The sequence below is a fragment of the Arachis hypogaea genome, chromosome 2, assembly GCF_003086295.3.
Source record: "Arachis hypogaea cultivar Tifrunner chromosome 2, arahy.Tifrunner.gnm2.J5K5, whole genome shotgun sequence".
In the NCBI taxonomy this organism is placed as follows: Eukaryota; Viridiplantae; Streptophyta; class Magnoliopsida; order Fabales; family Fabaceae; genus Arachis; species Arachis hypogaea.
Window position 1 is genome coordinate 10,888,154 of NC_092037.1, and position 15,164 is coordinate 10,903,317.

The window sequence follows — 15,164 nt, forward strand, 5'->3', positions numbered from 1 at the left end:
TTTTTATTAAGGGTGAGTGGCGTGTGGCAAGCCAAGTAGCGACGGTGAAATGGAATGATTATTGATGAAGGTGGGGTGGTCGCCGGTTGAAAAAGAAGAGAGTATTGGAGGATTTCAGATGGTTATTTTTTTTTTGAAATAACTAACAGGATTTTTTTAAAAATTTGAAATTTGAAATTGGAGAATTTGAAATTTGAAATTTAATGTGAAATAACTGAATAAGAGTTTTTAAATTTATTATTTCGTGGGTAATTTTTATTTTTAACTCATATTGGGCTAAATAAGCAGCCCATTGTACACATTGTACAAATATCCCATTGGCTCCCTAGCGGGACTCAATAAAAAAATAATTAGACAATTTACCTTGTCTCAACTCCTTGAAATGCATCTCATATTTTCTCTTTTATATTTTTTATTTCTTCATAAATAAACTCCATTGCCGGCTTTTCTTCTGAATCCACCATACGAAGCACAGGAAGAAGAGGGTAGGCAGCCTCAAGCAAATCACCGCCTCTTTTCAAAACATCTTATCCAACACCACACTTGCAATTATTTTTCCATATTTTATCTTTGCAAACTTACTAGAAGTCCATTGATCAGAAAGAAACATTCTTATTACGGAACCTTTGTTGTTATTGAGGCATTCCAAAGTAAGGTAGGACGTTGCAAAATGGGTCATAGCCGCCCTCACCAAATCTTTTCTTTTGGTGTGGATGTGTAGTAGTGAAATGAGAGCAGTCCTAGCATATATGTAAGTAGTAATCTTTCTATCTCTATAAATCGTGTCCTTATAAAGGGTTGCTTTTTTCTCCAAGTCTTCTAACATTAAGTCAATGCAATGTGCTGCGCAAGGCTTCCAAAACAAGTTTTTCCTCTTTTTCATTAGCATTTCTCCTGCAGCTTTGTAATTAGCCGCATTGTCGGTGACAACTTGAATGACATTTTTTTCACCAACCTCGTCAACCATATCGTCTATCATTTTAAAAATTTTGTCAACTGTCTTAATAATATAAGAGGCATCAATAGATTTCAAAAATACAGTCCCTTTAGGACTATTAACCAAAAAATTCAGGATGGTCTGTCTTCTCTTATCTGTCTAACCTAATGACGGATCTAGAAAAATTGATTGGTGGAGGCAAAAATATATAAAGATAAAATTTAGATAAAAATATATTTATAGTTTAAAATGAAAAATATATATATATATATATATATATATTAAAAAATTAAAAATATACATCAATATATACATATATATATATATACATAAATTAATTAACTCATAAACAATATATTAATTTAAATTATGATGAAAAGATAATTTATAATTATTTTCTCTTTATTTTTAATAAAACTAAATGTTATTTTTATATATGTATTCTTAAATAATTATTTAACTATTTATTATTTCTTATTTAATTATAATGTTTATTTTTTATAATATTTACAGTATAAATATAATTTTTAATTAAAATAATTATTATAAAAAATATCATTTTAATAAAAAATATTAATATATAAATAGTATGTTTTTAGTGTTAACTAATATTTAAAATATATTACTAATAACTAAAGTTACATTTAATTTTAAAATTAAGTTTCAACTTGATTATTAACTAATTTGCCAGCGTAGTGAAGTTAATTATAATTATTTGTTGATTAATTTATTTAATTTTTCTTTAAAAAAATAATCTAATAAAAAGATAAATATATACATCTATATATATTTATTAATTACTTTATAAAATATTTGTGGGGGCAAATACCTCCTCTTTCCACCACCTCGATCCGTCCCTGGTTCAACCGTCAGTTATTATTGTACAACTAACTTGCTTTTAATATGTTCTATGTTTCTCTAGTGATTGTTGAACAAATTTTATGTGTTCTTTCAAAAGACGAACCCTTAATTCATGGTAGGAGGGTGACTTGAATCCTATTCTATATCTTACATCTTTCTCAAACATTCTGGTATATTTCTCGCTCCTTCATACATTGAAGGGGATACCATTATTGTAGAAAAAAGTACTAATTTCTAAACATATTTCCTCCCTCAAATTCTTCTTAAATATATTGTTGATTGTTGATTGAGTACTAACGCGTATTTTCTTGAATATGTTGCCCTCCAATTCTTTTCCTTTTCATTTTTCAGCAGCAGTGTCACTTTCCGCAACAGCTCCAGCTAGGCTTGCTCCACCCATATTTGTTTTCTTGATCAAATTCACTTGCAACCCACTCACAACATCTCACATTTGCTTTTTAACTTCATCAATAATAGCTGTACAAACTTCAACATCTTTTTGAGTTCCCACTAAGTGGTGTTTCAATCTATAAACTCCTCCTGAAAAAATTTTATGACATATTTGCATTGTATTTTTTCCATCTTCTCCAACAAATATCCCATGCTTCTATCCTACATCAGTTCTACTTCCAAGAGTATTTCTAACAACTTTTCTTTTACTATCAATTACAGTTGTACTTTTTGATTGAGAAATTGGATTGTTAGTCGAATTTTCACTTACATTAGCTTGATTCGCTGTCATTTCTATTCCAAAAAAATTAAACAACAAATATTTAACAAGTCAGTTCAATATCACATAAAAAATTTAACAGTTTAACAAAAATTACAAAATCATGTTTAATGCCAATTACAACCATCCAAGTTCAACAACAAAGTTCAACAATCCATTCTAAACAAAAAAATATTAGCATAACAAAAATTCTTTCAATGCCACAACAACAATTCAACCATTCAGTTAAAAGAAATTTAACAAAAAAAATTTCAATAAAGCATTTTAAGTAATTCAGAACAAAATAGAGCAAAACAAATTTTTTTCTAAAAGATTCAATTATTTATTTTAGTTCAGTTCAACTCATAATTCATTAATTCTTAGTATTAGCAATATTATACATACAACAGGAAAAATAATCGAATAAAAGAGTAACAATTTACAAATTCTTAGCATGTATAGCAATATTCACATAGTGCCCTTTAAATTTGACACCTCATGTCTTTTATGTGTTGATAGAAAACTCTATCCTGACGGCAGAATTTCTGTTAATAGAATTGCCCCTTTGTTTAAAAGAAATACTAAATTGGACTTTATTCTTTAATGCAAAATAAAGATAATTGAACTATCCTTAACTAAAAACTAACCGAGGCATATCAAGTGGTAACTGTTAAAATAGGCTAAGAGGTGAAATCAAGAGAAAATGAGCCTTGACTTTTATAATAGGAGTTTCATGTTCCATATCTAAAATGAACCAACTAAACAAAAAGGAATTCAAAGATTATTTAATAGATAAAGCAAAAACAGCATACAATAATAGTATCTTTAGATTACTAAATCATTAAGATTGCAGATCTTAAAGAAGAAAAATCAATAAACAATTTGAAAGCTATATAATATACATACTGATATACTTAGGATATCAGATTGCATTAGATTTAGAAATCCATACCATAAATTGTGATTGTTGAAACTTGGAAGTCAAACGTATTGAGTTGTTTGAAATTATGGACAAAATAAATTCGAACAAACTAAAATTAATTAAATTATTTTCATAGAAATTGAAAGAAGTTTATCTTTAAAAATTTCGCCATCACCAATTTGGAGAACAAAACTTCATCATTATGGTGACATAAAATTAACCAATTTGTAATTCACATTTTTAATGCTTTACAAAAAACTCAAGTAAAGAATGAAAGGTCGCTTGTACGTTGATATGAAATATATGCTTGCAATAAACATGAACATATAAGTTAACTTCAATTTAAAAATCTACTATAATTCGCATAAAACCATATTTCTAATTGAACAATAATCAATCTGCAATATAATCAGTAAGCCAACAAAGATAAGCAATAGCAATTCAACCTGCAACATAATCAATAATAAACAAGCACAAAAATAGATTGAACATTGAAGAGGATAAAAATTAAAAAAGAGGTCTTAACATACCTAAACTACCAGTGAAGGGGAAGAGAAGAGTAGCAGCAATTCAGATTCCAAAGCTAGAGAGGTAGAGCCAGAGAACTAGAGACAAAGAGGTAGAACCAGAGAGTCTTGCAAATTACAATCGCAAATTGACGCTCATACAGTCCAACCATCACCCATCTGATTCAACAACAACGACAACAAACCTTACGGCGAGTCGGTGACACGCCAAACTGGAGATTTTAGTTGTGCAAAATTCAAACTTAAGAGGGATAGAGAGATAGAGTCAGAGAGAGTCAGAGATTGAGAGACTTGAGAAAAGTAAAATTTTGAAATTTTGGCCATGGAGATAAATTGTAAAGTGAGGAAGGTTAAGAGATTATGGAATTTACTGCTAGTCTGATAGGGTTCCTCCATCTTCCATGGTCTTCTATTTAGATTGGGCTATTGGGTTGGATTGGGCTACAATCAAGGCCAAGAAAAGAGCCTCTTCAATCTTGAACGCAACCTCGCGGCAGAAACGGCGATTCCGGTGGCTTTGCATTTTTACGCAGCGATTCCACATGATGCAGGTTGGTTCTGGACGAGAAGCAAAACCGACACGGAGAGAGGATGCAAAAACGTGAAATCGTGCATTTCCATGAGTTGAAATGCGATTTTGACTACCTTGATGGTGCCTATAACTTAGTGCCTAACTTTTGCCTAACTTATTTCGTTTTGCAAATTTTAAATATTTAATAATTATTTACTTTTATACTTTAAAAATTAAATATTGATTTTTAATCATTTTTAGTAAGTTAGACAAACACTTTTAGACACCATAGCAATCACTTATCTTTAATTGATTCCTACATTACTCATCATAATGGTTAGTTATAATAGAAAATAATTAATTATATTTGTCATCATAAAGTACGAAATCAAATCTTGACTCAACAATTCTCTCATCCATTTTCATCTTCTACAGAAATTAATCTGATTGTCAACTACCAGAAATATTGGATTAATTTTAATAGGCATACCCCTGAGTTTAGGAAGTGCCTTGATGAATTATTTCTGAATATTGCCTTTTCTCAACTCGGTGTGAAAAATTAAATACGTTATCCTTGTCCCAAATACAATAATGTTTTGTTTAAACTTAGAAATGAAGTTCATCATCATATGCGCTAATAGGGGATAGTGAATTCATATAAAATATGGGTGTATCATGGTGAGAGTCTTCATGATACCTCAACTATAGATGTGTTTAATTTAAATGAGATTGATTGTGAAAGGGAGAATGATTCCGCCACTTATGACATGTTGTATAACATTTTTAGAGGGGAGACATTAGGAGAGATGTCGAGAGATTCCACTATCAATGTAGATGACAATAGTTCAGAAAAACCTCATGAGGAGGCAAAAACATTTCAAATGTTAATGAGGGATACTAAGCAAAACTTGTATCTGGATAGTTAGATTTCGAGATTATCTTTCATTGTTAAGTTGTTTTAAATGAAATATCACTATGGATGGAGCAACAATTCAATTGATGCTTTGTTGCAAGTCTAAAATTCAAACTTCCAAAGAAAAATATATGTCTTACTTCATTTTATGATGCTCAAAAAGTGATTTGAGATTTGGGATTAGATTATGAGAAGATAGATGTTTGTATGAATGATTGCATTTTATTTTGGGGCACGCATATGCTGATCTTGATGAATGTCCAAAGTGCAAGAAATCTAGATAGGTGAAAGGGAAGGAGAATGAAAAGGATAACTCTCGTAAGAAGAAGGTTCCTTAGAAGATACTAAAACACTTTCTGTTAAAATCTAGACTCTAGAAGATCTTTATGTGTGAATAAACAACAGTAGCAATAAGGTGGCATAAAGAGAAGCGGCTTGATGATGGATTCCTAAAACACCCAGAAGATTCTATAGCATGGAAGAACTTTGATGAGGAACACGAACGGTTTGCTTGTGATGCTAGAAATATCAGGCTTGGAGTTGCTAATGATGGATTCAATCCATATGGCAATATGAACATTTTATATAGTACTTGGCCAGTTGTTCTTATTCCATATAACTATCCTCCATGGATGGTTTTGAAACATTCAAATTGAATATTATCCTTACTTATTCCAGTTGATGTGGTTAAGAAATCGAATTTTCAGCAGTTTTCTGCAATTATATGAACAATAAACGATTATCCAACTTAAGCCATGTTATCTGGTTGGAGCACTAAAGGTGCATGTTGCCATAGAGAAACTAGTTTTAAAAGGCTGCAACATGGGCACAAGCATTGCTATATAGGTCATCATCGCTATTTTCCGCATGATCATTGATGGCAAAAAATAAAAGTTCTTTTGATAATACCAAGGAACTTGGTGAAGCGCTTAAGCTACTTCTGATTATGATGTCTTAGAAGAATACAAGACTTTTTAACAAACAGAGTTTGAAAACCATACTAAGAAGAGAGAGAAGTCTGATCATGATAAGTGAACTGGAAACTGAAAAAAGAAAAGCATTTTCTTTGAGTTGCCTTATTGGAAGACATTATTGTTGCGCCATGATGACACGTCATCTTAAGCGAATTTTAGGGTTCTTTTTCATTTATTTTTCTTAATTTTTAATCAAATTTCGTATGTTTTCTCAAAGAATTTAATAATTAATCAAATATTTAAAGTTAGAATAGTGTTTTTATGTTTGCAGGAGTTTTCTGGCTAAAAATACGCAAGAATCAAAGAAAAACTCAAAGAAAACACATAAGCGTAGCCTAACGAAAGTGTGCATGAAGCCACACGCTAGCGGAGCAAGTAGGCACGCAAGGCTCACTCCCGAAAGACCAGGCCCACGCCCAGCGGCCCCTCAGCATGCTTGGCGGCCCCCTTTTTTGTTCTCCAGCATGCTCGGTGGCTCCCATTCCACGCCCGACGTGTGTCATCACTGCAAGTAGAATTTTGGGCTTTTTGCTCAAATTCTTCGAATACAAGTCCATCTTAAGTACAATTATAACTCTCAAGATAAAAAAATTAAGGCCCAAGCTTAATTATCTACATCATTAGAAGTCTTAATTATAGCCAAAGCATTGAAGACTCTAGAAGATTAGTTATTAATTCTCTCTAGAAGCATGAGAGATTTGGTCATTTCAGATTTAATTCAAATTATTGCTTTGAATTTAAATTAAAGTCAATAAGTAGTTACCTTATCATTCTCTTGAAAAGATAACATTAGGATAGTTTTGAATTTGAATTCTAGAATTTAGGCTATAAATAAGTGAACTTTGTTCACAGACAGGATCATACAATTTCTCCGTAATCTATTTTCGTTGTTTTCTTTCCTATTCTATGGGTAACTAATTCTCTGTCAAAGAGTTAGGAGCTCTATTTATATTTTTTACGGGTTATTAATCTAAGTTTACTTTTATTTTGAAGTCTTGCATTGATTTATTTCATGATTGAGTTATTCGTTCTTCATTCAAATTAGTAGATCTAAAGGCATGCTAACCTCTTTTGAATTCATTTATTATAATTGAAAAATTTGATATTTGAATTAAAGTTTGAAAACTCTTTCATATGACTTTTTTAATTTGGCTAGGGATAGTTGTTCAATTAGTGTGTGACACATACATGATTTTCAATCACTCTAATTTTGAATAAGTGACATATAATTTTGGATTATAACTTTTGAAAATTGTGTTTTTCTTTTAAAGATTTAATCGTATATGACTAGCTTGAATATGTGACATGTAATTCGACCTAAGGACTACTTTTAAATCTTATTAGAAAACTAAATAAGATTTTGTGCTTAATCTCTTGATTAATTAATTGACGACTAATTAATGTTTAAGAATCTGAGGAGCAAGGGGATTATAAATCAGTTACTAAAGATTTGTCATGAAAGATCTTTGCAAACTTCAAGATATGTAAACAAGGTTTGATTTCTCTAAGAGCATAAACTTCTCCGAAGCCCTTGACCATCACCATCATTGTCTTTTCTCAATCAACATCCAAGCTTACTGCCTCTCAAGCACTCAAGCACTCAATATTCCAAACAAGATACAAGTTTTACCCTCATCAATCCAGGTTATTTTAATCTAATTAGGTATTTAATCTGATAGTTGCTTGCTCAATCCTTCAATCCTCGTGGGAATGATATTCAGTCACCGTTGTATTACTTGAACGTTCCAGTGTACTTGCCGGTACTCGTGAGCTTTAATTTTCGCTCATCATGCCACAATTTAGATGTAATGCATATAGGAAAAAATGTCTTTGATAATATTCTTTCTTTATTATTTCTTTGAATAAAGTTAGTGATTTTCTTATTATAATTGAGATCTTTGTGCTTTAATCGATGTTTCTGGAGTTTCTTTGTGCTTTGATATGCTTAAAAAATTGTTGAAAGATTTTAGGCAAGAACAAAGGAGGAGAAGGACAACCAAAAAAGCCCCTGGGAGAACCAAGGAAGGTGACATGAAAAAGGAAGCAACCTCCCAAGGAACAAAGAATTAGAAACTACTTCAAAGTGAATTCGTAGATATATCACCCTGACCTCTTCATACTCCAACGAGCATAACTTGAGCTATAGAAGTCCAAATGATACAGTTCTAGTGGCATTAGAAATATAACATCCAGAGCATTCCAACGATATATAATAGTATGGTGGATCTTCAGTTTGGGCTGTGAACAACCCTCAACTGTGAGCTCAAAAATTCAGCACAATGCACCCATTGTGGTATGTGGGATAGCCAACGCGGGACGTCCAACTACTCTTCTCATGCCCAAAACATGTCCAAAACACTCCCAAACACACTCCAAACTCCGCTTATGCATAGTGTGACACTTCTCCCACACCCACCAAACCTCCATGCTCCAACATCCCACGTTGCCTTCCTCACATCCCACGTCCAGCCATGCTCCCACTACAAGAATATGGCCGATTAGCTACCACAAAAAGTGTCGTAAAATCGTCGCTAATTCGACGCAAAATATAATTTGTGACGGATTAGCTACTGCCTAGCAACTAATGCTTTCCTCGCTGATTACAAGTCGCAAATCAGTGAGGCAAAAACAACAGTCGTTAATTCATCGGAAAGTTTTTTAGCTACCGAATAAATAGTTGCAAATCCATCACTAAAGTAAAAGCTAATTCCATAGAAGAAATAGACTAAACGGTAGTCGCTAATTAGCGACAAACTCTACTGCAGCAGACTCATCGCTAAATGCAAGCTAACTTCGTTGACAAAATGGAATGATTAGTTGACACTAATTTGAGAGGAATTTCTCCGAACCTAACTCGTCGCAATTTGTCCGCTAATATGATCGCAAATCTGTCACATTTTGTAGCAAATCTATAGCTAATCTTTAAAAATCCTTAATCAAATTTGTAAGAATTTTATCGCTAAACCAAAGCTCACTACAAGAAAAACACCCATTCAGGTACACTTAAAAAGTGTAGCTAAAAGTGAAAAAAATGATGTCTTAGGCTACAGCTACGCTTTTTGGGCTACGACTATGCTTTTTGGGGTGATTCCTATTCGGCCGTTGCCTATTCTCAAAGGCTATGCTTTTCTGCACCAAGGGCTACACTTTTGGCGTTTGAGAATAGGGTGCGCTTTTCAAGTGATGCTGTCCAGGACCAAAGGCTACGCTTTTCAGCTTTCATTTTTGCCAAAATAGGCTACGCTTTTCAATGCTACTGCATCACCTGTAAAGCGTAGCCACATTATATATCATGGCTACTTTTTATAAGTGTAGCCTTAGGTCTCGTTCTTTTTGTATATAATATATATATATATATATATATATATATATATATATATATATATATATATATAATTATCTAATAATTATTAATACAACACAATAGTTAATATGATTATATGTATAATAATTCTGCATATTTATTTAAATAAGTTTAATATTATAAAATAAAAACAAATACATAATTATATTAAATAATTTTTTTAAATAATAAAAATTATCTCTAACCAAAATATATTTATAATAATGATCCAAAAGTACTAGAATGAAATTAATTGTAAAAATTCATACATCTCACACTAAAGTAATCATAGCCATATCAAAATAATAATAATATCACTGTGAATTTACTACTAATACTCTACAAAAAAAGCATATCCTACATACATAAGTATCTTCTAATAAAAGTCATTAGTCAACCATACATGTAAAGATTCTAAAGAGTACTCTATCTTAGCCAATAAACCTCAATAATAATCAGCTTAGTCTTCATTGCTTAATCTTCATTGTTACCCTGCATAATTATATAGAAAGGTAGTTAGAAAAATATTCATAATGACATTCGTAATTATAAAAATTAGATATAGTATACTAATAATTAGATTCTACATCTACTACTAAAAATTAGATATAGTATACTAATTAAATTAGATTCTACATCTACTACTAAAAATTAGATATAGTATACTAATTAAATTTAGGGACAAATTTAAGTGATTAAAAAGTTTAGACTCCTACTCTGGATGCCAGAAACAAAATATAAAGGGGTCGCAAAGAATTAAAGTATGCATTGTACCTTGCCATGACACGATCAACGTTTTTGACAAAATCTGCTTGAAAGACCTTAACCAAAAACTTCCACCTTCAATCTTGCTCAATGCAAACAAAAAACAAAGTCAACTTTCTAATAATATTTTTGCAACCATTCATAAGAAACTCAAATGCTAATTATAATAATATTTTTGCAATCCTGCAGTTGCTTTGGTGGTTCACTTTATTTTATTGATTCCACTGCAAGGCACATCAGAGTCAAATGGCAAAGTATTTATATATTGCTATTCTAAATGAGAAAGTAGAGTCATGAAGTAGTTACTAATTTACTAGAGAATAATATGTAGTCAATTAGTTGTAATACTATCGCAAAATGTCATCGCAAATTCTTTTTAAACTAGTAACAAATCGATAGGTATCTCACGAATGTTTTAGTCGCAATGGAATCTTTAGTTTATCGCCATCATCAATAGCTAAGGGTGTTCGCAGTGCGATTTAGATTTATTTTTAAGATAAAAAATTATCTGATCCGAATGCTTAATTTATATACATGCATTTTAAATTAGATTTACGATTTTTAAATTGTACAAAGTAAATACAACACTTCACAGTAATAATGTTAATGCCTAATGTGAATATTCACAATAATAATTCCATCAACAAGAACATAAACATCAATAATAAAAATCCAGTATACATAATTCCAGAAAAGACAATAAGATATAAAGTCTCAATAAAACATAAATCCTCAAGATACAAAGACAAATAACATAATAGGTTGAGAAACGGAGCACTAATTAGATTCATTTGCAGAATCATCCTTATCTGTTACCTGAAGAATTGGCTCAAGATATGAGACAGAAAAAATACAATAAATATTAAACGTAGAATAAGTTAACAACTAGTAAAACTAAATAATGCTTGTGGATAAAAGAAAATCTAATAAAGAACTGAACTTGTTAAAAACATAGTAAAATTAAGAATAATTGTAATGCTGCAATAACATTTGTTGACTAATATATCCCATATGAAAGTAATATATAAAAAAATATACATAAAAAATTATACAAATATTATTTCTTAAAAAAATTAGGCTCATTTTTTTTATATTGAAAACATGTGTGTGTTATGCTTCGTTATGGACACTAGGGGTGCAATACAGGTATGTGGAACAGCTTTATTTCAATCTTAGAAGAGAGAAATCGGACCGTCCGATTTCTTTGATATGAATTTTTGGTGTTACAAATCAGACGGTCCGATTTGTATGGAGGGAAAATTTCGAATTTTGGACATTGAAATCGGACCGTCCAATTTTAGTGGATTTTAATTTTTTTATCTTAAAAAATGCAAATCGGAACATCCGAATTTAGTATAATATAAATATTTCAACGGTCCAAATACAAATCGGGGGGTATGATTCCTTTTGTTTATAAGTGTATATATATATCTGTGTGCCATTCGAGTTTCCAAATCTCTTCTTTTCTTTTGAGTTGTTCTTCTTCTTCCTGGAGCTGTTCTAGTTCTTTCTTTAGTCTTTATGTGTATTTCTATTGTTTTAGTTGAGTGCTAAAAAATTGAGGGTGAAAAATTTATAGTAATGTGAGTGAGAAATATGGATGATAGAGTCCTCTTAAAAATATATCATTTTGGTCAGATTTTGTTACAAACATCTGAAGGAGTGAAATTTGTCTGTGAAAATCTATTAGATATTGTTATTTCGTTCATAATCTCATTCGAAGAACTAAAAGGTGTGATTTGTGAGAAGATAGATCCTGCGGTGGCAAGAAAAATATCATGCATTTTATACAGATATCCTATATCGGTATTTGGCAGATTCGTTCAATTTCAAACCAGATATATAACTGATGAAGCGAGCATGCAAGAGATATTTTCAGTGTATATGGAAAGTTGCGCTCAGATGCCGTTCATTGAGTTGTATATTGAGTTTGAGCAATCTGAGGCCGACTAAAATATCGAACGAGAAGATTACAAGAGTGATAGTGAAGAAGAGTTTGAAAGCAATTGCGAAGTTGTTGGTCAAGAGGGAGATGAAGTTCAAGGTGATTGCACTTGGGAGGCAAGTGTGACGGACGTGGCAAATGCGTTGGTGAACAACCATCCGTTTGAGGAACCATCTTTCATGCGAGCGTTGGATTTGGAAGCCATGCATGCTCCGGAATTTCCTGAATATATGAATGCAGATACGTGATGTAAAATTGAGATAATTACTTGATGTAAAATTTATTTATGTTAGTATAACTATAGTGACTAACGATTCTTTATGTTAATATTAAACCATAGATTAACATGGTAGATATCGATTTGACATATGAAGATTTATTTATGTTAGTATGAAATTTTTGGTATGATTGAGTTACTAGTTATAGATAGATTTGACTTTTAATTTCAGTTATGAAATATTTGTTTATAAAATTTTTAAGGTACGATTGTTTTTGTGGCAGAAATTCCTATTGTCGCAGATGGTGAATTTGCTGTTGGAATGGAATTCAGTTCCAGGGAAGCTGTTATTATGGCGATGAAAGATTATACTATTCGAAGAGGTGTAGACTACAGAGTGTGTGAGTCGGAGCCACTAACCTTTTACGCCAAGTGTACGCAGTATGGATCAGGTTGTGATTGGCTTATCAGGGTTAGCATGATCAGCAGAAAGTACTGTTGGGTTATAAGGAGGTATAATGGTAGTCACACTTGTACTAGAGCAACCATATCACAGAATCATCGAAGCTGGATTCAAACACTATTGCAGAAGCGATAAAGCCGTTGGTTGAGGCTGACCCCTTGATAAAGGTGAAATCAGTTATTGCGGAAGTGCAGTCAAAGTTCAATTACACCATTAGCTATCGAAAAGCATGGTTGGCTAAGCAAAAGGCAGTGAAAAAAATTTTTGGAGGTTGGGAAGCATCGTATGAAGCTTTGCCTATATGGTTTGAGGCAATATGTCATAAGGAGCCATCAACATTCGTCCATTTTGAGACTATGCCTGCATATCAAGGTGATGACTTGGTTACTGATATCCGGGTGTTGTCTCAAGTCTTCTGGAGTTACTATCCATGTATTAGAGCATTCAGACATTGTAAACCCGTTGTCCAGGTAGATGGGACCCACTTGTACGGAAAGTATAAGGGTTGTCTGTTGGTTGCAGTTTTACAGGATGGTAACAACAATATTGTCCCAATTGCATTTGCTATTGTGGAGAGAGAGACTTCTGATGCATGGCACTTCTTTCTTAGTAACCTGCGACAACATGTGGTTACTTGAGATGGTGTGGGACTGATCTCTGACCGACACGAATCCATCAATGCAGTTGTGGCCTGCAGTAACGGAGCTTGATCGCCTCCTAGAGCCTTCCACATGTTTTGCATCAGGCATATAGAGTCGAATTTTTTAAGAAAGTTTAAGGCACCTTACCTGCAGAAACTTGTGGTCAATATAGGTAACACCTAGTAATTCGAAGTGCATAGTTAACAGAGTTATCTTCATGCAGTGATTCTCATCTATGTGTTTTTCTCTGTTTTTTCTTATTGCACAGGATATTTGAGGGCAATCCACGCGTACGAGTTGCGTTTCTAGAGTTTACGGGAACGAGGTGAGGCTTATACTAACTAGTTAAGCCGTATCCCCTGCGAACAGTATGAATTGGCATTCGATGGTGGTTACAGATGGGGACACATGACCACGAATCTAGTGGAGTGTATCAACTCAGTCTTGAAGGGTGCACGAAATCTCCCTATCACTGCACTTGTCAAGGCAACGTTCTACAGGCTTAATGAGTTGTTCACATGAAAACGATCCGAGGCGGAGGCCCGGATTAATGCTGGACATGTTTTTTTTGAGATTGTGACCTCAAAATTGCATGCAAATCAACTTGCATCAGGAAACATCCAGGTGAGTTACTTCGACAGGCAGAATGAGGTCTTTGAGGTGCGTGAGATGCCAAGTGGAGTGGAGTATGCCGTCGATCTCCGTCGACACCGATGTGACTGTGATGAGTTCCAGGTGGACCGTATTCCTTGTCGACATGTGTTTGCATGTTGTGCGAATCAACGGCTAGATTGGCAAGTGTATGTACATGACGTTTATAAGATAGACCAAATTCGACGTGTTTACCGAGCCAGGTTTAGGCCACTTGAGAATCCTACTACATGGCCTGCTTATAATTGGCCTCGATTCGTGCCCAATCCGTTCTTGCGACGGGTTGCCAAAGGTCGCCCAAGGATGACTCGTTTCTTGAACGAGATGGACACAAGAATGCTACGTGGTCCTAGGAGGTGTAGGCAATGTGGTGCCGAGGACCACAGCCGTAGTAGATGCCGTCAAGCCGGAGGTGCAAGTGCCGGCAACAATGTTCAGTAGAGTTATGTATTTCACATTTTATCCTGCTTAATGTATGACATTTGTGACTACATGTTTTATCCAATCCCTATATGAATTTTCACATTTTACTCTAATCTTTGTCTTTTGATGGTTGTTATTGCTTTTAAGTTGCTTTAGTATTGTATTTGTACCACATAAGATTTTTTTTTTGGACGTGATACCAGATAATGTTTTAAACTTTTCTTTCTATCAAGTTAATGTATAGGCCCAATTAGCAATAAAGTTTTCACGGTAAAATATGCTATGTACCAAATTTGGATCAAAACTTAATCACATTCATGTGCATTTCCAATCAAAATTCAAGGTTGCAACAACAACAATAA

General features: G+C 32.9%; 1 protein-coding gene across 1 annotated transcript; it reads right to left on the reverse strand.

The window, feature by feature from the left end:
- Positions 1–517: 517 nt before the first annotated feature.
- LOC140176554 (uncharacterized) lies at positions 518–967 on the reverse strand. Its single transcript, XM_072208078.1, has one exon. The coding sequence runs from the start codon at positions 965–967 to the stop codon at positions 518–520; it is 450 nt and encodes a 149-aa protein (XP_072064179.1).
- Between the last annotated feature and the right edge of the window lie 14,197 nt (positions 968–15,164).

Excerpts from the sequence above, each read along its gene's own strand:
- LOC140176554 (XM_072208078.1), bottom strand. The coding sequence starts at position 967 with ATGGTTGACGAGGTTGGTGAAAAAAATGTCATTCAAGTTGTCACCGAC.